General features: G+C 36.2%; 3 protein-coding genes across 6 annotated transcripts in view; 2 read left to right on the top strand and 1 right to left on the bottom strand.

Moving 5' to 3' along the window:
- Window positions 1–2,846: 2,846 nt before the first annotated feature.
- taf8 (TAF8 RNA polymerase II, TATA box binding protein (TBP)-associated factor) lies at window positions 2,847–8,450 on the top strand. Its single transcript, XM_067445801.1, has 8 exons — window positions 2,847–3,056; window positions 3,553–3,712; window positions 5,462–5,560; window positions 6,146–6,208; window positions 6,302–6,426; window positions 7,221–7,368; window positions 7,541–7,680; window positions 7,818–8,450. The coding sequence occupies exons 1-8, from the start codon at window positions 3,009–3,011 to the stop codon at window positions 7,956–7,958; spliced, it is 924 nt and encodes a 307-aa protein (XP_067301902.1). The 5' UTR covers window positions 2,847–3,008; the 3' UTR covers window positions 7,959–8,450.
- A 121-nt stretch (window positions 8,451–8,571) lies between these two features.
- The window catches only part of si:ch211-66i15.4 (uncharacterized protein LOC560315 homolog), a 35,653-nt gene continuing 21,283 nt past the window's right edge, over window positions 8,572–22,941 (bottom strand). For 2 of the 3 annotated variants that reach the window (XM_067445803.1, XM_067445804.1), the window contains 6 exons: window positions 10,916–11,019; window positions 10,678–10,826; window positions 10,501–10,599; window positions 10,296–10,423; window positions 9,179–9,296; window positions 8,572–9,010 (listed from right to left, as the gene is read on the bottom strand). In XM_067445803.1, coding sequence (XP_067301904.1) covers window positions 8,945–9,010; window positions 9,179–9,296; window positions 10,296–10,423; window positions 10,501–10,599; window positions 10,678–10,826; window positions 10,916–10,949 — 594 coding nt within the window. In that variant the 5' untranslated portion in view covers window positions 10,950–11,019 and the 3' untranslated portion in view covers window positions 8,572–8,944. The remainder of the gene's footprint in view (window positions 9,011–9,178; window positions 9,297–10,295; window positions 10,424–10,500; window positions 10,600–10,677; window positions 10,827–10,915; window positions 11,020–22,941) is intronic. The other variant, XM_067445802.1, reaches the window with a different exon arrangement.
- si:ch211-66i15.5 (L-rhamnose-binding lectin CSL2) lies at window positions 16,257–18,707 on the top strand. Of its 2 annotated transcripts, none has more exons than XM_067445805.1 (8): window positions 16,257–16,345; window positions 16,428–16,451; window positions 16,545–16,604; window positions 16,751–16,886; window positions 17,027–17,136; window positions 17,290–17,334; window positions 17,505–17,625; window positions 18,485–18,707. In XM_067445805.1, the coding sequence occupies exons 1-8, from the start codon at window positions 16,315–16,317 to the stop codon at window positions 18,588–18,590; spliced, it is 633 nt and encodes a 210-aa protein (XP_067301906.1). In that variant the 5' UTR covers window positions 16,257–16,314; the 3' UTR covers window positions 18,591–18,707. The 2 variants fall into 2 exon arrangements, with proteins under 2 accessions (XP_067301906.1, XP_067301908.1); XM_067445807.1 differs by having other exon boundaries at window positions 16,315–16,345; window positions 16,548–16,604.

Here is a 22,941-nt window from a genome sequence, read left to right as displayed (position 1 = left end):
AAACAGAATCAAAGCTATTTTTCTAGCCTATGGCTCTACCGCTGAACCGCTCTGAACTGGTGGACCATCCTTAATGTGAACGGGCCTTAACAATAGGAAAAGTTACTTTTAAGAGTAATGCATTACAAGGGTGCGCTACTTTCTAAAAAGTAACTAATTTAATTTACTTTCATGGAAAGTATAATGCCACGTTACTTTTGCGTTAAATTTTCTCGGCTGGGCTTGTTGATTGTTATATGTAGGCCAGGCCTAGGCTTTTTCTCGTTTCACTTTTGGTGTGAAATGGTCTTTATTTAGCAAATAAAGGCCTTTTTATTTCACACCAAAGGTGAAACAAAATAGCAAATAAAGGCCATTTCATTTCACACCAAAAGTGAAACAAATAGCAAATAAAGGCCATTTCACACCAAAAGTGAAACGAGAATAGTTTGCACATTACCGCCTGTAGAGGGAGCAGCTCAAACAAACCTTTCAGTTGTGCTGTTGTAGCCTATGGTTTGCAAAGAATTGGAGGCAGGAGAAGAAAGTTCAACATTCTTACTTACATTCTTATACCAAGGGCACTGAGACATTTCAAATGATACGAAACATGCATGAAGTTAATGATAATTGTTCACATTAAACCATACAGATGTTGGGTGAATTTTAAGTCTTCTCATGTGGAGAGGAGAGATGAGGGTGAAAGGAATTAAATGTAAATTATGTGGTTGCGTCTCAGGTGGGGATGTGTTTTCTCAGAGATTCACCATTTCTTCCAACTTCCCCAGTCTTACACATGCATAGGGTAGAGTGGGGTAATGTGAGACATCAGGTAATGTGAGACACCCCCTGGCTGTATCTAGTCAACAGAACACAGAGCACATTTGTGGTCATATGACCATTATGTTTTCAAGCCCCTCCAGTTTACCCTTGGGCATGAAGGAGAGGAGCTCATGCTGTTGTGGTCAGCATGTCACAGGCTCTGGGTCCTGTGTTCTGACACCCAGACTGTGTTCGAATCTAACTGGTTATCTGCCATTTGAATGTCATTTAAAGTGAGACACAAGATGACTTTAAAAAAAAAAAATAATAATAATATTTTCACTGACCTTCGTCCTGAATTCTGATAATTTCCGTTGCTAAACATCCTGAATTAATGAAAAATGTGTTATGTTTTACTGATATATAATTTTAGCTTGCTTGGAGGGGAGAAAATGTAAAAAATGTCTCACTTTACCCCACTCTTCCCTACAGTGTTTTAGTCGTGTTTACGGATCGTTGTGTATATGGGATAGTTTAGACAAAGTTTGTCGACGATACAAAAACAAAGCCAAGGAATTTGTCATGCAATCATACCCTTAGTCTAGATTAACCTTTGTGTTTACACAGCGTATACATGCCTCTGCACCTCACTCTGATTTCTCACTGCAAAACTACCTCCAGATATTACAACTTAGATATTCCGTTGTAAATATAAAAGTAGGCTAATGCATTACTTTACTCCTTAGGCTACTTGAAAAAAAGGTAATCTGATTAGGCTACATAACTCATGTTACTTGAAAGGTTTGTTACCACCAACACTGATATTAGATCACAGTAGGCTACAGCCATTTTTCAGGTGCCTGCTCAAAATTCTGTGTAAAGATGTGAGCGTGGCGTTTCTGTTGCGTCTCAGCCGCGGCCCGCGGGGCTGCTGCGTGGCGTTTTATTTGTCTTTGCACACCAGAAGCGTGTCTGACTCGGCGCTGCTGCTGCTATTAATGTACAGGGAAGCCCTATACTTCATGTTAAATATAAATATATTGCCTATTGATACAGCAAAGACAACGTCGGCAGCCTATCGACCATACATATCTATGGTATTGACGGCAAAATAGGCTACAGAACATTTTGTTCTGTATTGACAGGTTTAATATTTCAAAATCGATAATTATGCTGTTTTTTATTATTACAATTAGGCTTATATCTGCATTTATGTTAACCTACAGACTTTCAAACAGGAAAATGTCATTTTAAAAAAATATGTATTCGTGTCAAAATGGCATAAACATCTTTTCCTATTCTATTTTGCCTGGAAACGCTTCCAACACGCTCGCTGTCGCGTGAAAAATAGGCGTCTCTTCTATTTGAAGAATGCACGCTCACGGCACGCTTGCAGTGTGTCCTGGCCTAAAGAAGCACTTCTGTCCCACCTTTGCAGTGTAAACGTGGCATTAGATGCATACACCTAGAAACATTTGCAATATTATTTCAGTATACAGCTTTTTTATCTACATTTTTTGAAGTTTAATCAAATATGATTTCCAGTCTTTAGAATGACATACTAATATAAATTGTGTACATGTTAAGATTGCTTAAAAATATTTTTAATGCAGGTCTTAATGATAACTAAAAAAATATTGACTAATTAAAATATTTTAAAGTAAATATTTATACTGATGGGTGGCCTAGTTTTTGCTTTCATAACGGTGTTCATGTGTATATGCTGCCCTCTTCTGTTCAAACAAATAAAACAAATGAGCCAACAAACCTTTCTTGGTTATCAGTTAACAGTTTAGAATGTTTAAGATTAGTTTTAGAATCGTGGTTTTAAAACATAAATATTGGAGAAACGCTTCCCATGTTGTGTTTTTCAAGTCAAAGGAGTCAAATTTCATGCATTTAAACCGATCCAAACCATAGGCCGTAAAAGATCCAAACAAACCGTTCTGTTCTTTGAATCTACTAATACTTTTTTAACGTTTAAGAGTACAAATAGATGACTAATATATGACAAATATAACACAAATACTAATTTATATATTTTAAATATATAACTCCAGTCTGCGCGTTTATTTTTTTACTTTTATTTTGAAAACACACCGAAAACGACAACCTTCCGGTGGCCCTGTTGGAAAATTCTAAAAGGGGGTGCCATTTTCACTCAGTATAGAAAAAACAAAACAAATACAGTCTTTAGGAAACGACGAATGCACAATGCATGTATTTGCGAATGCTAAACATCAAAGGAAAAAACAATAGAGTAAAAAATGGCAGACTCTGTAATGATGGGGAGTGGATCTTTAAACTCCGGAAGCGTAAATATATCCTTTCATTTCTCGTGCCTGCAGCATGCTAGCTTAGTCAAACAACAATAACTTTATTTAAATATAAGCCTTGTTTAAGGGCAAATGTGTCATATAATTAAAATAAGACACCGTTTTATACGCAAGCACCTTTTTTTATTTTATTCTGATATGCATAAATAGAAACGACATGTGGTCTGGTCATTCAATTTGTTGAGCTATCTAGTAACAGTTTAAGTGTCTGTTAGCATAAAGTATCAGACTTACTGGTCTTGCATCATGTGCCCAGAAAAGCTGTTGGAACAAGCACCCAAAAAAGCTACTACTGTCCCTAATATTTTTAACTTGTCTCACAGTTTGGAAGACCGGCAAAACATCTTAGTCTGGTTTAAACTTTTTGAATAGAACCATAAATGGCAGTAACCAACACTTGTTTTTGAGACAGCTAGACAATTGCATTTTAGTTTTTAATGTAAAGCTTTTAAAACTCTTATTTTAATAATTGCAGCGCTCTGGGAGTAGTAAGTCCAGCACAAGTCCTACAGAGAACTATCAGCTGGCTCGGAGACGCACACTGCAGGTGGTGGTCAGCTCTCTGCTGACGGAGTGTGGCTTTGAGAGCGCTGAGAAAGCTGCGGTGGAGACACTCACTGAGATGATGCAGAGCTGTAAGTCCATTTTTCTTATGAAGGTCACCTGTGAGGCTTGTCAGATGTTTAGCTTGGACACTGTTAGGATGCAGTTAGAGACTACAACAAAACACCACTTGTTCCACACACGTCTTCATAATTTTTCCTAGCTTTTGTACGTTTTTGTTGTTGTAAAATCGAAAATATAATCGAAATGTTTTTTTTGGTAGCCACCAGTCTGACATTAATGACAACCGAGATCCTGCAGTGGGGATATATATATATTATATACACTGAACAGGCATAACATTATGACAGGTGAAGTGAATAACACTGATTTTCTCTTCATCACTGCATCTGTTAGTGGGTGGGATATATTAGGTAATGTACATGTATATTAGGCAAGTGAACATTTTGTCCTCAAAGTTGATGTGTTAGAAGCAGGAAAAATGGGCAAGTGGAAGGATTTGAGCAAGATTAACAAGCTCCAAATTGTGATGGCTAGACATCTGGGTCAGAGCATCTCCAAAACTGCAGCTCTTGTGGGGTTTTTGTGGAGCTGCAGTGGTCAGTATCTATCAAAAGTGTTCCAAGAAAGGAACAGTGGTGAACAGGCGACAGAGTCATGGGTGGCCAAGGCTTATTGATGCCCGTGTGGTCCAATTAAACAAAAAAATGACTAGCTCAAATTGCTCAAGAAGTTAATGCTGGTTCTAATAGAATGGTGTCAGAATACACAGTACATCAGTTTGTTGGATATGTGGCTGAATAGCTGCAGACCAGTCAGGGTGCCCATGCTTACCCCTGTCCGCTGCCGAAAGTGAAGTGTCAACAGTGAACATGTGAGCATCAGAACTAAAACACAGAACAATGGAAGAAAGTGGCCTGGTCTGATTAATCACATTTTCTTTTACATTATTTGGATGGGCTTTCACCATCAGCTCTTTTTTTCTGTTCAGAAAAGTTTTAACTGTTATGTGTTGGATGATAGTTGATAGTATTATTCTATATTTTTACTTGTATTTTTTTTTCCTTTTCCATTGTTGCACTTTGAGATTCTTCGGAATGAAAAGTGGGTTATAAATAAAATCTATTATTATTATTATTATGGGCGGGGCCGCGGGAGTATGTTCATTGCTTACCCAGGGAACACATGGGACCAGGATACAATACAGAAAAAGGCAGTGTGATTCTCTGGGCAATGTTCTGCTGGGAAACCTTGGGTCCTGCCATCCATGTGGATGTTACTTTGACACGTACCATCTACCTGAGCATTGTTGCAGACCATGTACATCTTTTCATGGAAACACTGTTCCCTGATGGCTGTGGCCTCTTTCAACAGGATAATGTGCCCTGCCACAAAGCACAAATGGTTCAGAAATGGTTTGAGGAGCACGACGAGTTTGAGGTGTTGACATGACCTCCAAATTCCCAGATCTTAATCCAATCGAGCATCTGTGTATGTGCGGAACAAACCAATTAGATCCATGGAGGCCCCACCTCGTAACTTACAGGACTTAAAGGTTCTGCTGCTAACATATTGATGCCAGATAGCATAGCACACCTTCAGGGGTCTAGAAGAGTCCATGCCTCGACAGGTCAGGGATGTTTTGGCAGCATACGTGTTATTAGGAACACAGTATTAATAATGTTATGCCTGATCGGTGTATGTACATGTATGTATATTTTTATTTGTTATTACTATTAGTGTTGAGTTTTTATTTCAAAATGAATTGAAGTTTCTTTCATGTGGTTTTCCTTATGAAACGTCTTATTGTCTTGTGATAGATATCAGTGAGGTTGGACGCTGTGCGAAGGCAAACTGTGAGCACACCGCTAGAAGCACCCCTACACTCAGTGATGTGGTCATCACCCTGGTCGAAATGGGTTGGTTACCCTTTCATCGATAAATAGTTAAAGTATAAATAATGTCACTTCTTACAAAGCCCCTAAAGTGACCTTTGCAAAAATAGAAGCATTTACAGACTTTTGCATGTGCTAAATTATTTTTTTTTTCTGTGCTCATGAGAAACTATTGGAATTTTAGAATCTGATATACTGCCTTCACGGAAGCCACATTTTGAGCTCTTTTTAATGTATCAGTCTTTTTTTTTATAGACCCTTGAACTTGGCAACTGCACACAGCCATATCGTGCATCAGTTCATTTCACGGCGTGGTTTCTTGGTCGTCACAGAGGATAAGCTGTGACATTAGAGGTATACTGCCCTTACGGAAGCCAAAATTGTAGCTATTAATTAATATACGTCCATACGATCACTTTCTTCATAGTAAAATGGCAGTGACCCACAAAGGAAATAGGTTATAGTATACATAAAATGGAAATTATAATTTGTGAACAGAGCACGCAAAAAAATCTGTATATTCTATATTTGCAAAGGTCCCTTAAGGGGCTCTGTACTTCTCTATGTGGTTGAATCGGTTTCATCTGAGGTTTACTTTCACATTTGCAGGTTTTAATGTGGACACTCTTCCAGTGTATGCCAAAAGATCACAAAGAATGGTCATAACTGCACGTATGTGTAGCGTTTTTCACTAATATATCAATTTATCTTACATAATCTGCTGTAACTTCCTTTTTAAATGTGTAACACTTCTGCGTTGAACAGCCCCAGTAACAAATGCTCCAGTGGTCCCAAAAGCCCTCACGGCTGGACAGAAGCGCACTCATCCAGCACACATCCCCAGCCACTTCCCAGAGTTCCCAGATCCTCATACATACATCAAAACACCAGTAAGTCTATTTCTCACCTGATGCACTGTTATTGGGTGACTTAAACAAGCTTAAAGGTGCACTATGCAACTTTCCATCCACTGGAGGGTGCCTATTCAAAACGTGTAGTTTGATGACACAAAGTTTGAGCGCAGCATCTTGGGACATGTGGTCTTCACATCACAGCCGGTGGAAAATAGGACTCAAAATAGGGCAGAAATCACATTCATGCATGCGGTTATTAACGTTACTGTAGTGTAAAGCAGAGCAGGGCCGAGTGTTGTGGAGCTGAGCACGACTGCTGGAGCGATTGTTAAACAAATACCCGACTCGCGAACACCGGGACTTTTATTATGATGGGACGGGACACATTCGCCAGGTGCCTGCACTGATCCGCTCTTCGGTTATGATTATGAGGTAATGCAGCTCTGTTTATCATATTAGATACATTTAAGTGTGTTGAAAATTATGTTATGACGTTACTCCGTGCGTATACTTGTTCACACTGCTAAGAGTAAAGCGCTCCTGCCAAATAAAACCCGAAACCGAGGGTAGCCCAGGTATGATGCAGCTGACAGGCGACTTCCTCAAACGCTATGCTGAAACGTCCCGGTCCTTAGTTAAAATAACAATTTTCTCACAATTTACAAATAGTTGGAAACATTTGGGATATTATAGGTACTCAACTGAACAAAATATATAACACCGGCCTAGTGGTTTGTGGATATTTTACTGCAAAAATACTACATAGTGCACCTTTAACAAACACTAACATTAAGAACATGCATTCAGTATATCTCACGTTTGTGTTTTAGACTTTTCGAGAGCCTGTGTCAGATTACCAGGTGGTGAGAGAGAAGGCGGCATCACAAAGGAGAGATGTGGAGCGTGCTCTCACACGCTTCATGGCCAAGACCGGAGAGACGCAAAGCCTTTTTAAGGATGACATCAGTGCATTTCCTTGTGAGATTTTCCTGTCCCATATAATCACCAGTGTCCAATTATACTTTATTCATTATATTGACCTTATTCATCTGTGTATGTGTAATAATCGGTGATCGCCGATACAATCACGAGTGTCCTATTATACTTTATACATTATACTGACATTAATCATCTGTGTATGTGTAATCAGTGATCGCCGCAAGGCCGAGCTCCATCCCTTACCTGAGCGCCCTGCTGCCCTCTGAACTAGAGCTACAGACTCTGGAGGAAACCGATTCATCCGAGCAGGACGACCAGACAGACACAGAGAACAGCAGTCACATCATTCAGGCAAGCCTTAATCTTTTTTTTTTTAAAGACAAAATTTTGTTTTATGCAAGAAAATGTTTGCTTTTCTGTTGTGATAGTTTAATTGTTGTTATAGTTATTCTTTAAAAGTACGATGATCTTTTTCCTCTAATTTCTAGGATGACTCAGGTGCAGATAAGGAGAACGCAGTGCTGCCACCTGGTGGTGCAGTGCCTACAGGGAAGGCCAATGAGGAAAACATGATTGACAACCCATATCTACGGCCAGTTAAAAAGCCCAAAGTGAGAAGGAAAAAATGAATATTGATTTATTGACTCGGCTACTTCTACATCATCGGGTTATGACGAATGATGATTTCTAAGCACTTGCTAATCACATTGTGCCCTTTGAAGTAACAGCTAACATATGGAGGAGTCTTCAACAACTGCAATTTGGCAACACACAGTGGTCCATCATGTTACTGACGTTTGATTCTTATGACAGACTGTTCTGTGCATCTCAAAAATATTCGATGGGTTTCACACATGCAACTTCCCTAAAGAGTAACACTCCTATTGAAGTTTGTTTTGATAAGCCTTTCCTTAAAATGTCATTTCGTTTTTACAGTTCTCCACACTTCAGAAGTGTGGCATTTCTTTTTTTCTTTTTTTTGATTTGTGTGTATTTGTTACTCATTTGTGAATGATGGTAATTAATGTATTTTATTGTTTATTTTAAGTTGTTGTTTCAAAACAAGTTGAAAATTAAACCAGAATGTGGGGATAAAGTAAATCTCTCCATTATAAACTTGTGCTATGTCTTGTTGCTTTACCCACTACAACAGAAATTACATTTGTGACCCTGGATAGGACAATTTTTGGCCAAGATAACCCTATTTGAAAGTCTGGAATCTGAGGGTACAATAGAAGTCCAAATATTGAGAAAATCACCTTTAAAGTTGTTCAAATCACTAGCAATGCATATTACTAATTTTGTATATATTTGCTGTAGAAAACCTACAAAATATCTTCATGGAACAGCGAGCTTTACTTAATATCCTAATGATTTTTGCCATAAAAGAAATCAATCGATAATTTTGACCCATACAATGTATTGTTGGCTATTGCCACAAATATACCTGTGTGACTCATGACTGGTTTTGTGGTCCAGGGTCACATTTTAATGCGTCTAATATAGGACACCTCAAAAATATGGTTTCATATTATGAATGGGAAACAAGCAGAACTTGTCTTTTAAAGCTTTAATGTTTGTATACATTGACAATCACACTGCATTTTAGTCATTTTCAGAAAAACAAACGCAGGTATGCCACCCTGTTCCTCTGTTTCCTGAACTCTTTGTCATGGAGGAGCTGTATGGACAAACACGAAGTAAAAGTGAAAAGAATCTAAAGAATCATACATTATGCTCAGGGAAGGAAAATAATCTGCTAAGGAAAAGCAAATTAACAGGCTTTTGTGTATACTTAATTTTCTTCTTAAATTTTTAATTTGTAGAAGATTGTCAGATATATGTGTACCTCTGTCCGCAGTGCTCTTCTCTCCAGCAACGGCACTTTTGACCAGTCTGGAGAGCCGAATTTCATTGGCCACGACACCCTCTTGTTTTGTATGGTATCATAAGCATATGCCCCTGGACTAAAAAATATATATATACATAGAAAGTCTGGGACTTATTCCATTTAAACATGGAATAATTTTTTTAGGATGTTTTTGCTTATACAAATGCTCTTTGAATCATTCTTAAAGGGTTAGTTAACCCAAAAATGAAATTTATGTCACTAAAGACTAATGTCATTACACACCACAGTTTAAGATATTTTATATTTAGTCCAAGAGCTTTTCTGTTCCTTCAATGAAAGTGTATGCACACTATACTGTCCGTGTCCAGAAAGGTAATAAAAAAATCATCAAAGTAGTCCATATGTGACATCATTTGGGTAATTAGAATCTTTCGAAGCATTGAAAATACATTTTGGTCCAAAAATAACAAAAACTACGACTTTATTCAGCATTGTCTTCTCTTCCGCATTTGTTTTCAAACCTCACATAAAGATTCAAGCGGTCATGAATCAGCGGACTGATTCATGATTCGGATCGCCAGTGTCACGTGATTTCAGCAGTTTGACACGCGATCAGAATCAACGTGCTGATTCATAACGGTTCTAATCTTTGTTTGAGGATTGAAAACAAACCCGGAAGAGAAGACAATGCTGAATAAAGCCGTGGAACGACATTAGGGTGAGTCATTAATGACATACATTTCATTTTTGGGTGAACTAACCTTTTAAATCATGCTGGAGAACAAGCCCATCTGGGTTTACACAATCTTGTAGAGTTCAAGATGGTCATTCTGTAATTCATGCTGATTTTTCAATTCAACTTTTACTTAGTTAGTCTGGTAAGTTTTAAAGGAAGTGTATGTAAGATTGTGGCGATAACTGGTACTGCAATCACTTTCAAATGACTGCAGAGCAGTGTAAACCCCATACCCCCGGATGCCGAATCACTACTGACTTTGTGTCAGCCTAACTTGCCTAACTGTAACTGCTAGATTAGTTGCTTTGTATAACCAGAACACACACCTTTTTTTTTTGTTCTTTAAAAAACAAAAAAACAAAAAAACAAAGATCATACCCTGGGCTGGAGTCTGCATTTGAGGGTCTGAGTCTTACAGTGGTACTATTGAAGGGAGCTTTTCTCGGAGGACACACTTTGGACAGTGTCCAGTCCTGCTGGTATTTTTGTGGTGAAGGAGTGTCTGTCTATAAAAACAAGCAATGCAATTGTTTGTTTAGAGAAAAATGCTTATTATTTTACATCAAATATAAGCCGAAGTTACCTTAAATGGAGGCAGAAAGCGTGGTTCAGTGCGGGCTGCTAACACATATCCCCTCTTACTCTCAGGTCTGTGTTGGAGGTCATATATAAGAGTGCCCACCTGTGAACTTATAAGTTAGATGAAAATAATAACACGTTGCTTAACTAACAGTTACCAATGTTCCACCGTCGTTCATACCGTGTGGTTTTCGTAACATCCGGGTCCTAGTTTCTTAGAGTCAGTTGAGCCATGCAGTGCCAGCATTTCAGCATTTCCCATGCGATTAGGCGGAAAGTGCGTTGGAAATATGAGACGTTTCTGGCAGCTGCCGAACGCGACCAGTGGAGCTTGAAAGTTGATTAAAAAAGTAAAACTTTTTTTTTGGTAAAATTAATTTATGATAGGACAATATATCGGGTGATGATGGGTAAATTACCTTCGCCACGTGTCGTCATAGCTTCCTCTTCCATCCTGATGTTTACTTGTAACCATGGTAACCATGCGCAAACGAACGCTGATGATGTGGTTAAAATTAAAATCCTATGGTTAAAATTGAATACCGTAAGTGAATAATAACAACAACAATAATACTACATTTGATTTATAAAGCACTTTACATTTGAAAGAAACCCTCAAAGTGCTACAAAGGGAGAAAAATAGTTATCATCCAAGTCATGAATAAATAAGCTGATTCATTACCGATTGAATCTTTGTTTTAGGATTGAAAACAAACGCGGAAAAGAAGACAATGCTGAATAAAGTCATAGTTTTTCTAATTAACTAACTCACATATGGACTACTTTGAGGATGTTTTTATTCCCTTTCTGGACATGGACAGTAAAGTGTGCATGCACTTAGATACGCTATATAAAATATGAAATATCTTAAACTGTGTTCTGAAGATGAACGGAGGTCTTACGGGTGTGGAACGACATTAGGGTGAGTCATACATTTCATTTTTGGGTGAACTAACCCTTTAATGGAGAACAGTCAAGGTAGTCAAGAAAAATGCTCTAGTGAGAAACAAACTCAAATTCTTGTAGAAGAATAAAACACAAGTTGTCTCTGTTATTATGCTCCAAAGTCTAGACCTCCTAATCCTGTAATATGCTCCGTAATGTTTCCTGTCTTTTATTTTGTAGTTCTTTGTCGCATGAGTTTTCTGTGCCAGTTTGTAGTTCTTTTGTAATTTTCCTGGTTCCTCTTTATTGTTTCCCATGCCATGCTGTTATTTTGTTTATATAAATAACACTAGTCTATGTTTTTTTTGGTTTTTTTTGTCAGTTGTTAAATGTACACGTTCCAGTTCCTTGTGTTACCTGTTTCTTGATCTGGTTTTGCTCTTTTTATTAAAATTCCTGTGATAAGATATTAAACTATAACACAAACACTTCCTTGAGCTTGGTCTGGTGATAGCTAGACAAGATAGACATAATATGAACAACCAGTACATGTGTGATTCTGATTTGCATGTGTTCTAAACATGAAGACAAATAATCATTTAAGGTAAAACTCTCTTTGGTTAAATATAAAATTTGGATCTCAAGATCAAGCACAAAGGTGTCACAGGTCAGATTGGGTTTGCAATCTCTAATCCAGATTAAAACCTGCTCCAGAGCAGGTTAGCCGTGTAGTGTCCGTTACTATTGCGCTGAACACTGCTAAAAAAACAATCCAACTTCATAAACCTGAAAAAACAGAGTTTGCTCAATTTAACCGCAAATTTATCTGGGTTAAAACCTAAATGGTGCAACAGGCCACATGGTTTTTCAGGTTTATGAAGTTGGATTGGTTTTTAGCAGTGTTCAGCGCAATAGTAACGGACACTACACGGCTAACCTGCTCTGGAGCAGGTTTTAATCTGGATTAGAGATTGCAAACCCAAACTGGACCGATCAGATGCAAGAAAAAGCCACACCTCCTCTATCTCTAGTTCCAAATTAAAGCAGTTTATAATAAATAAAAAAACAATAAAAAAAATTGCTCATCTCTTGGTGCTAATTATTTATTATATTTATGAATTATAATTACTTTTAATTCACATAATATATTCATATAATTATTATATTCATTGACAAGTAGCCAAATGTTAATACATGTAAAAAAAAAAAAAAAAACATGTATTCATTTGAGCTCTTTGTGAACCTATAATTATTAGGCATATTTCTTTGAGTCACATCATGCATTGATATAGTCAGATATTCTTTCAGCTGCCTTCTCAAACTCTCGCTGCAGCAGCAGTGTTTATTCCTGCCTTGTAAACACATTTAATTTCATGATCATTTTCAAAACGATCTCTCAATCTTCAGAAGAGAAGTGAATTGCACCGTCTCTTTTGCAAGAAGTGAATCAAATGGACACTGTTACGCCCCGTGGCTCATAGGGACGCAACAAAGATTGGGACACACACGAAAGCCGAAATAAAATACGAAATTTATTAACAAAATAGAACTATACAGAAAAGAAACAGTATTAAGTGTAACAGTCAGGAATCAGTGTGTTGTGTAAGGAATGCATGAAAGGGTAATGTGCTGTTGTAGTGTTGGATGTACCAAAGAAACAAAGTCAAACAAACGCAAAACAATAATCAAGTCCAGCCTGCCACGCCTTTGGGCCTTTTCCTCAGACTCCTTTTAACAAGGCCCAACAGGATGTCAGCAACAGGTGTGCTTAATCAAGCTATCTGAGAACAGCCAGTTGAGGGCGGAGCCAGCAAACCAGCCTCCTCAGCCTGGGGAAACCCCACTAAACACAGGATTGGCTGTTTGCCGACGTGTCACACTTTCAGGTGCATGTGCTTCCGATTTAATCGCAAATTCTGGATTAAACCTGAGTTGACAGAGAACGTTTATTCCAAGAGTTGAGAGACCTTTGAACTTGATCTAAACCAGGGGCCTATTGCACAAAACTAAGGGATTAAGACGGGATATCTTGGTGATCCTGGCTCAATTTATCCACTAATATAGGCTACAGTTTTCTTTCGTTATCGTTCTTGGTGTGAGTGTGTCATCAGGGTATGTTTACACGACAGCGGTGTACAGCATTTTGCATACAGATGACAAGATCACCAAGATATCCCTTAAGATATACTTAAGGGATATTTGTCAACTCTAAACCTAATTTGAAACTCTGAGTTTGTTAAGCTAGCTTCATGCAACAGGCCTCAGTTTGCTCAATCTAACCGCAAACTTATCTGGGTTAAAACGTAAACCAGCTTTGTGCAACAGGCCACAGGTATGTGACTTTCTCATGTTTACTGTTTTTATGTTATTTTGTTAACATGGAATTGTTAGAAGTTGTATGAAGCTCAGCAGAAAATGTCTGACACTCCTGCGGTGGTTTATGTCTGCAGTGTTTATACCCAGTGTAATACATTTTAATGTATTTATTATTATTGTTGTTATTATTAATAACCTAAATGTTTTTAAAACCTTTTCAAGGGCAAATAATAGCTCTAATCTTCATGATCATAACAGCTCAGTGATGACCTAAAGTATGAAATAATTGTGGTTTAAATAAATTGTAGCTAATATTAATTAATAATGGCTATTTGTACTAAGTGCAAATAGCGATATATGTTATTTTCACCAAGTATAAATTGCAAATAGATTCTATTTACAAAAAATAGCATATTTTCTAAATGAAAATTGCTATTTACACTAAGCACAAATAGTGATAAATGCTATTTCCACCAAATAGAAAAAAATAGAAGTGCAAATAGCTGATGCCATTTCCAAAGTGAAAATAGTCATATATTGTATTTACAACATATTAAGTAGCACTTCTTTGCAGTACGAATAGTAATTACATGTAATTTATACTTTATTTTGCAGAAACATACTATTTGCACCTCATTATTTTTGTACATTTAGAAAAGAAACACGGTTGCCTTAAAATTGAGTTCATTGAACTTAAAATTTTGAGTTAATACAATGAACATGTTTTGAGATTCTACAAACTTTATTAAAATATTATTAAAAGATTTTGTAAGCATATTGGGTAATTGTGTGTGTTTTATTTCTGATGACGCGGTGAAACATGCCAAATTGTGCTATTTACATGATTTATCATTTATTTTAATGTGGTTCAGATACAATAATACTTAGAGTTTCTATTTATTAAACAAATTACCTTCATTGTATCAACTCAAATTTTTAATTTCAATAAACTCAACATTTTTTAAGGCAACCAGGTTACTTACTTTATTAAGTTAAACCAACAAATTTTTTTTATCGTCTTTTCCTGACATTTTTATGAGCCTGATTTCAACATGATTATTTATAACTGATCAGTCATCACATTTTTCGAGTGAATCTTGCATGTATATGTGGATGGGTCAGTGTATTGAAGCGTGTATGTGGCCGCTTGTCACGAATGGAAAACAAAAGTTTTATTCAAATTCTGAATATATTATAGACCTATTAATAAAAAATAAATAATAATTATATTGCCCAGACAGCGTGCAAAGAGTGCTCCCTTTATAATCACTAAAAGTTGTCACATTCAATAAACGCAATCTCACAGATTTCCGCGGTGAAGCTGGTATACAATGAAGCTCTTATTTTCACAATGTCTGCACTGATGTTCTTGCTCACGATGTCGTCACGTGCATTCGCTCTGTCTATAGCTTCAACCCTATATAAAGACAGCTGAAGCTCATCATGATCTTCAGTATTACATGCTGCAAATACACAGACAGGTGTGCTGAAGCAGGTTAGAAATAAACTTAGCAGGACAGTGGGTCCCCAGGAGCAGGGTTGAAGACCTCTGTTATAAAGTATGGAAGCTTGTTTTTCACCACAAAAAAAAAGAAAAGAGTAATTGCGACATTTTCTCTCAGAATTTTGACTTTTTTCTCACAATTGCATGATCTAAAGATACAATTCTGAGAAATAAATTTGCAATCGCGTGATATAAAGTCAGAATTCTGAGATATAAACTCACAATTGCGTGACATAGTCCCAATTCTGACTGAGGAAAAAAAACAATTGCGAGTTTATTTCTTAGAAAACGGCCTTCCATAATAAAGTGATGAAGGGCACCTTGGCTTTGAGTTTGGTTTTATACAGTCGTGTGAAATGGGAACATTACAGGTTCTGTGGTGAATCAGCTGAAAAAAGCCACGAACATGTAAATACGTGACGAGGAAAATTGAAAAAACAGCAGTACACAAAACTTCACCACCACACCTTTATAATAATTAACCTTTCAGCTACCAAGAGTCAAGAAATATGGTGTTTTGGAAATTTTTTTATTTAAAATGCTGTTATTACTTGCACTATTTTTGTATTTTCTACGTGCTTACAATATTTTATATTATTATTGATTTATTTATTTTAGAAAGCATATACCCATGATAATGAGGAGAATGGTTTTACCTGTGACTACCATGGGTTTAATAATTTAATTACCCTAATAAACTTGTATTTATTGTAATAATAACTTGTAATAAATACAAGTTTATTAGGGTAATTAAAATATTATTTAAATAATATGAAATATTATTATTCAACATTTCGTTAGGAACTTTATTGTTCCTTTATTGTTTATTATTTTTATTGAAAGTATGTTATATGTGATAGGAAAAGAGAGAAGAGCAAGCTTTGTTGACCTGGTCAAAACTTAGATCTTTAAACCTTATGCATGATTTACTATGCCACTGAAAACAATGAGATATACCTGTTTTTTTGTTGTTTTTTTCAATCTTGTTTTTACCAAAAAGGCTTGATAGGCGGAGCTTGTGAAAAGTACTTGCCAACAAGGCTCTATTTGGACTGTATAAATACTGTGTGCACATGTGTCTCCTTAAGAGAATTTGTTCAGTTCACATTCAACATGGTGGTGCAAAAACTTAGCTGGATCATTTGTAAGTACTGATTTAGAACCAAATTAACTTGCATGATTTCAAATGTTCAGTTTTTCAATTAGTTTCTTACTTTGATTTTCAGCGTTGCTGTTTCTGTATCAACATGGTAAGGCAGTTGACTAATATTTAACGTATAGTCTCATTATTTCATTTCATGTCATTTTATGTAATGTTCCCTAAACAGCATGTTTCCTCTCAGCAGGTGCAGAAGCAACAAGAATAGTGACCTGTGAAAGAGAGTCTGCGATCCTCAGCTGTGGTGAGAGTGAGAGAGAGAGAGAGAGAGAGAGAGAGAGAGAGAGAGAGAGAGAGAGAGAGAGAGAGAGAGAGAGAGAGATGCAGTATTCTTACCTCAATTTACCACAATTCTCATGTTTGTTTTTTCTTTCCCCATTCATGTGTCAGATGAGGGATTCATAAAGGTCCTGGAAGCCAACTATGGGCGAACTGATCGTAGAACTTGCTCTATTGGAAGACCAGCTAATCAGATCTCAAATACACACTGCTTCCAATTAACATCTCTCCTTACGATGTCAACCCGGTAGGATTACCAGATAGCAGAGAAAAATGTTATGTTTACACGACAAAAAATATTTTTACTGCTTGTTCAAATTGCTTACAATAACTTTTTTGTCTACAAAAAGCTGTTCTTAAGCTTGTCATTGTCTCTCCATGCATCAGGTGTGATGGAAGTAAGAACTGTACTGTTCTTGCAGGAATCTCAGTTTTCTCTGATCCTTGTTTTGAGTGTCATAAATACCTGAATGTGTCTTATGACTGTATTCCAGCAAGTAAGCAGTCGTTTTATACATACAATTTCCATCATAGATTTTGAAGTTGATTATTAATCATAAAATTCTTAAATGTTTTCTTTAGATATCTAGAACTGGTAGGTACTTTTAATATTACTGACTACATTCCCATTTTCCTCAAACTAATTTTAGAAAGAAGTGTAATCTGTCAAAATGCCCAGAAGGTCATTGTCTGTGGTAAGATTTATCTTTTCTTTCTGTACGTTGTTTTTCTGTTTCATACTGTAGCATCAAAAGTGTACAGGATTTAGTTGAATCCTTAAGGACCTCGTGACCACAATATTTAGAATGCATCAGTCCAGCTACCCTATTTGGTGGCACTAATTGCTATTTTTGTGTTTCAAAAGATACTGGTGTTATTTCTATTCATCATGCCAATTATGGACGGAGAGATCTCGTAGCCTGCCCTCATCCATGGGCAACCACAAAAGAATGTTACTCTCCTCAGACCAGCAGCCTGCAATCCAAGTACAGCAGCAGATACACTTCATTTAGAGTCACTTAACACATCAGATCACATACGCACAATCTTCAGCTATTTTGAAATAATATGCAAACTATACATAAGGGTCAATTAGGGTGGATGATATATAGGCCTACTTTTAAACATGGCAAACTGGTAGGAATTTGTAAACCACTAGAGATTTGGATTTTTAAGACTTTCGGATTAGTTTTTCAAGCAAATTTAAACCATTAAAATGCAATAAACAGCTAAAAGAACTCTATTCAGTATGCACACACAGCCTGAGAGATTTTTTTTACACCCCGGAAGCTCTTTGTTCTCCATGATCTTACACATGACCTGTGAGAGAAGACGAATGAATCATGTGACCGCACCCAGAAACACATGGGCAAGATGTCATCTTTAAAAAGATGCACCTGTGCAGCTCTTTTAGAAAAAGAGAGAGAGAAAAGAAAAAACTTGCGAAGAGACGCGAGCTGTGTACATAGTGTTTCACGCTAGCCCCAGGCCATCAGGCAGTCCTTATTGCCGAGCCCGGATTTCTTATTTCTGTATATAGATAAATAGTGTTTTCAGTTTTCAGGACTATATAATTTGTGCTTTTGTTGTATTGCATTTATTCAAGTTTCTTTGTTCCTATATTATCACTGTTTTTTTAAATGAGGTTATTATATTCTGGCCATATCGTCCACCCCTATTGGAACAATATACATTCATGTGTATCACACAGCTACTTACCAAATAATTACAGAGACATAAACATTGTTTGAGTTTATATCAGAGAAGCAAATGTACTTCACAATGATACAGAAGGCAATCTATGTTAATGATAATAAATAAATGCTGTTTTTTTTACCCTATAAGGTGTAATGGGAGGAGGTCTTGTCAACTAAAAGCTTCGAATTCTGTCTTCTCTGATCCATGCCCAAGGTTCTATAAGTATCTGGAAGTGACATACAGCTGTAGCTAATATTACAATTATTCTACCACATAAATGTATTTTACGTTGTGTGTGTGTTTTAAATGAAAACGGTCTCAATTAAAGATGTTAGAAGCAACTAATATTGTTTGTGGTCTATTCAATCATTCCACAGTGAGACAATTTTTATTTTTTTCACAACTTACATATTTGTTTGTTAAGCTTTATTGATTATATGTCAACAAATGAGAATAATGGGAGGTAAAAACAAGATCCTGAAATGGCTTAACTTTGTGCATATATGTCTTAAATGTTTTTCTTTTGATTTTGAGGAGACTTGTGGGATTATTTCATTAATCTGGTATAGACACAATTTTATATATGTAAATGTATGTGAACCCAAGATAAACCGTATAGAAATAAATAAAAGAGCACTATATAGTCTGACTGCCAGATGCCATTAATGGAGAACAGTCAAGGTAGTCAAGAAAAATGTTCTAGTGAGAAAACAAACTCAAATTCTTGTAGAAGAATAAAACACAAGTTGTCTCTGTTATTATGCTCCAAAGTCTAGACCTCCTAATCATGTAATATGCTCCGTAATGTTTCCTGTCTTTTATTTTGTAGTTCTTGTCGCATGAGTTTCCTGTGCCAGTTTGTAGTCCTTTTGTAATTTCTTTCCTGATCGGTTCCTCTTTATTGTTTCCCGTGCCATGCTTTGTTATTTTGTTTGTATAAATAACTCTAGTCTATGTTTTTTTTGTCAGTTGTTAAATGTACATGTTCCAGGTTCTTGTATTACCTGTTTCTTGTTCTGGTTTTGCTCTTCTCATTAAAATTCCTGCATTAGATCCATGTTTCATCCTGTCATTCTTTGGTTTCCTCATTACACAAACAGATGTGATAAACCTCTTTCTTAAATTATAACACAAACACTTCCTTCTTAGGCTTGTTGTTTGAAAGTACCTTTTGACCTTCATAGATTATAAACAGGACATTTCAACATGATCAGACTGAATTAAGCAAAAAATAAATCTTAAAGCACTTTCATTCCACTTACTTCAAAAGACATTTTCTTTCGGACTCAAAAGATTTCCATCAAAAGCAATTTAATTCAAATCTGCCGTCTCTCCACAATGATGCCCAATGATATGACATGACATTTCATCTATTGGTTTACTGGTCATTTTAATTTAATTTAATTAAATTTCTTTCAAATAAATTCATCTAATAAACAAAATTAACTTTCATTCCGAAGTGTGGCTGTAGATACACACATAATATGGACAACCAGTGAGTACATGTGTGATACTAATTTGCAAGTGTTCTACACATAAAGACACATAAAAAAAAACTATTAAGGCAAAATTCTCTTTGGTTAGATGTCAAATTTGGATCTCTTAAAGCGGTCATATAATGAATGACATGCACTTTTTCAAGTTGATTGTATCGAAATGTGTTTTGGCAGTGCCTGTACACAACCATCCTATAACAGGGTATCTGCAGGTTTTACCAAGTCAAATGTAAGACTTTTTAAGACCTTTTTAAGACCATTATGAATAAAATTTAAGACCTATATTGCGCAATAAAAAACCATGCATAGGAAATGCAGAACCACTCAATTACTTAAATTTAGGATTAGCATATATATATATATATATATATGCACATGCTAATCCTGGTGGATTAGGAATGTATGTATGTATGTGTGTATATATATATATATATATATATATATATATATATATATATATATATATATATATATATATATATATATATATATATATATATATATATATATATATATATTTTTTTTTTTTTTTTTTTGTGGTGGTCACTTTCATACATTTTTATTTTTTCATAATTAGGATGCAACATTAACCATATTATTATGTTAGATGCACAATAATCACACATGGCAATAAAACTAACAAAATGCATGAATCTTGTTTGTTACCTAGGCATATTACAAAAACAAAAAAGGCTGGTCGCTTGGGGTGGGAAATATGACCAACATCTTAAAAGTAAACCACAGCAATAAGCAATTGCTTAATATAAGTAAAACGTTTTCAAGTAATTACGTAATCGGTCAGTAATAAAATATATACTTATGAACAAATGACAATAGGACAAATAAATACAACATAAAGATGCATATCTACAAAGAGGAACACTCCACCGTTTTTAGAAATAGGGCTTATTCAACTTCTTTAGATATTTAGATATGTGGGCAAATGCATTTGTCTCAGTGCATGCATTGTTTTAGTTTGGCAGGGTCGCTGCTAGCTTAGCTTAAAATGCATTTCCCCACATACCTCACATATCTAAATGTAGCAAAGTAGAATAAACCCTATTTCTAAGGGTTCCTTTAAGTGTAGGCTAAGTGCTGTTTTCCCCGTTTGTGTTGTTGTTAAGCTATATATATTCGTTTGCTTTCACTTTGAGAACTTACTAATGCCCAGATCCAGTACTAACTGACACTTCCCAAACTTTTTAACTCAAATCAGGATATAGACATATGCATAATGTGTATATTTGATCGTTTAAAAGTAACGTAAGGCTAATGAGCATGGAAATAACACATTCAAGTCACTCGCGCGAGCGATGACAGGCAGCAAACACACGCAGCCAGACATCGGAGTTCGGCGTTTACATCACTGTTATTAACTCTATTTAGTGCAATCGGGTATATTATACTTTTATTTGGTCATTATGCAAGATGGTGAGAAAGATTCGCCTTCGCGTTCACGATCGCGGTACTGCAAGAACCGTCAGACTCAGCTGAAGAATAAAATCCGTTTTATGCGTCTGTGGGGTACGATCAGAAAGAGGCTCGTGCCAATAACACGAAAGCTGATTGGCTGCAATATAAGTGGCATGCTTGCCTAATTTGTAGTTGTAATAGAGCGAACAAAAGTTGGTCTAGCGAAAGAAAGAACTACAAACACCACGGAACACACACACACACACACACACACACACACACACACACACACACCCGTGCGCGTGCTGCGGGAGGCGAGAGCATTTCAATGAGGTAGCGTTACATGGACGTAGGGAAATTAAGACCTGTTTAACATTATTTAAGACCTAGAACGCAATGCTTCCGCGAATTTAAGACTTTTTAAGGCCTTATATTTTGATTATGAAATTTAATACTTTTTAAGACTCCGCGGGGACCCTGTATAATGATAAAAATCCATCCAGTGTTTTTTTTTTTTTTTTTTTAATCTCTATGTTTTCCCCTGTCTCAAATGAAGCTGTCCAACTGTGTGACGTCCAAAATCGTACAGGAATCCATCATGTTCACAATATTTAGAATGGATCAGTCCGGCTACAGTATATGGTGGCACTATTGCTGTTTTTGTGTTTCAAAAGATACTGGTGTTATTTCTATTCATCATGCCAATTATGGACGGAGTCGGAGAGATCCTGCACTCTTGAAAAAAAATCAAACTGTTACGCTCCTCAGACCAGCAGCCTGTGTTCCAGGTACAGCAGCAGATACACTTCATCTAGAGTCACTTAAGGAACGGTGATAATGAAACATAAGGAAAGCTATGCGGATGATAAATAATTGTTTTGTTCTTTTACCTTATAAGGTGCAATGGGAGGAAGTCTTGTCATCTAAATGCTTCAAATTGTGTCTAATACCATAAAACAAAAATACCATAAAAAGTGTACCTGGAAAAAAGCTTCCCTCAGAAAGAAACACTGAATAATTGTAATACTTGCAAAAGTAATTTTAAAATGCTTGGAAAACTGCTTCCACTGGCAGACTATAGCAAAACTTATCCATCATAAAAAAGTTTTTTGATATAGCATCTGTGACTGTTATTTAGACTAAGAAGTAAAACACTCATACTTTCTTCTGAACTGCAGATGATTATCAGATGCAGCTGGCAACTGAATATGAAATGAATATGAAAGTTTAGTACAGTAATAAAGCAGGACCATAAAAAAGTCTGGTTCTGTTTTTATCATCAAGTCAAAGCACTACATGTCTGAAGTATATGATCAAAACAGATAAATGATTAAGAATGCTCAGTCCTCAATAAATAAAGTCTATACCATGTCAGGTTTCTGGGTCATAGTAAATATGAAAAGGTCCAGCATGGTGACAATTAGCATCCTTACTAGGCTGAAACTAGGTCAGCAACCTCGAACTTTTTCTTCATAACATGTCAAATTAAATCACACAGACTTTGGCAGTGAGCTTGACACACGTCCCCTTAAAGAAGCCAGGGCCAAGCATCTCGGAAAGGTTAAAGAAAATAACCAAAACAATTCAAGGTTTTTGTTTAGCACAGTGGCTATAAATAAACAGACATCAACTGAATATTCCATTATAGTTTAGTAGTAATAACTTAATGAATTTCTTTACTGAGAAACACATCAG

Source organism: Pseudorasbora parva, chromosome 6 (genome assembly GCF_024679245.1).
Source record: "Pseudorasbora parva isolate DD20220531a chromosome 6, ASM2467924v1, whole genome shotgun sequence".
Lineage (NCBI taxonomy): Eukaryota > Metazoa > Chordata > Actinopteri > Cypriniformes > Gobionidae > Pseudorasbora > Pseudorasbora parva.
The sequence above is the reverse complement of the archived record's forward strand: the minus strand, read 5'-3'. Positions and strand labels throughout refer to the sequence as shown.

What these genes read in the sequence shown, in the direction of transcription:
- taf8 (XM_067445801.1), top strand. Translation starts at nt 3,009, where the DNA reads ATGGCAGACTCTGTAATGATGGGGAGTGGATCTTTAAACTCCGGAAGC. An exon ending in AAGAATGGTCATAACTGCAC is followed by an intron (nt 6,209 to 6,301) that starts GTATGTGTAGCG and finishes TGCGTTGAACAG; the next exon opens with CCCCAGTAACAAATGCTCCA. An exon ending in ACAGCAGTCACATCATTCAG is followed by an intron (nt 7,681 to 7,817) that starts GCAAGCCTTAAT and finishes TCTAATTTCTAG; the next exon opens with GATGACTCAGGTGCAGATAA.
- si:ch211-66i15.5 (XM_067445805.1), top strand. Translation starts at nt 16,315, where the DNA reads ATGGTGGTGCAAAAACTTAGCTGGATCATTT. An exon ending in AAAACTTAGCTGGATCATTT is followed by an intron (nt 16,346 to 16,427) that starts GTAAGTACTGAT and finishes TTTGATTTTCAG; the next exon opens with CGTTGCTGTTTCTGTATCAA. An exon ending in TTATGACTGTATTCCAGCAA is followed by an intron (nt 17,137 to 17,289) that starts GTAAGCAGTCGT and finishes AACTAATTTTAG; the next exon opens with AAAGAAGTGTAATCTGTCAA.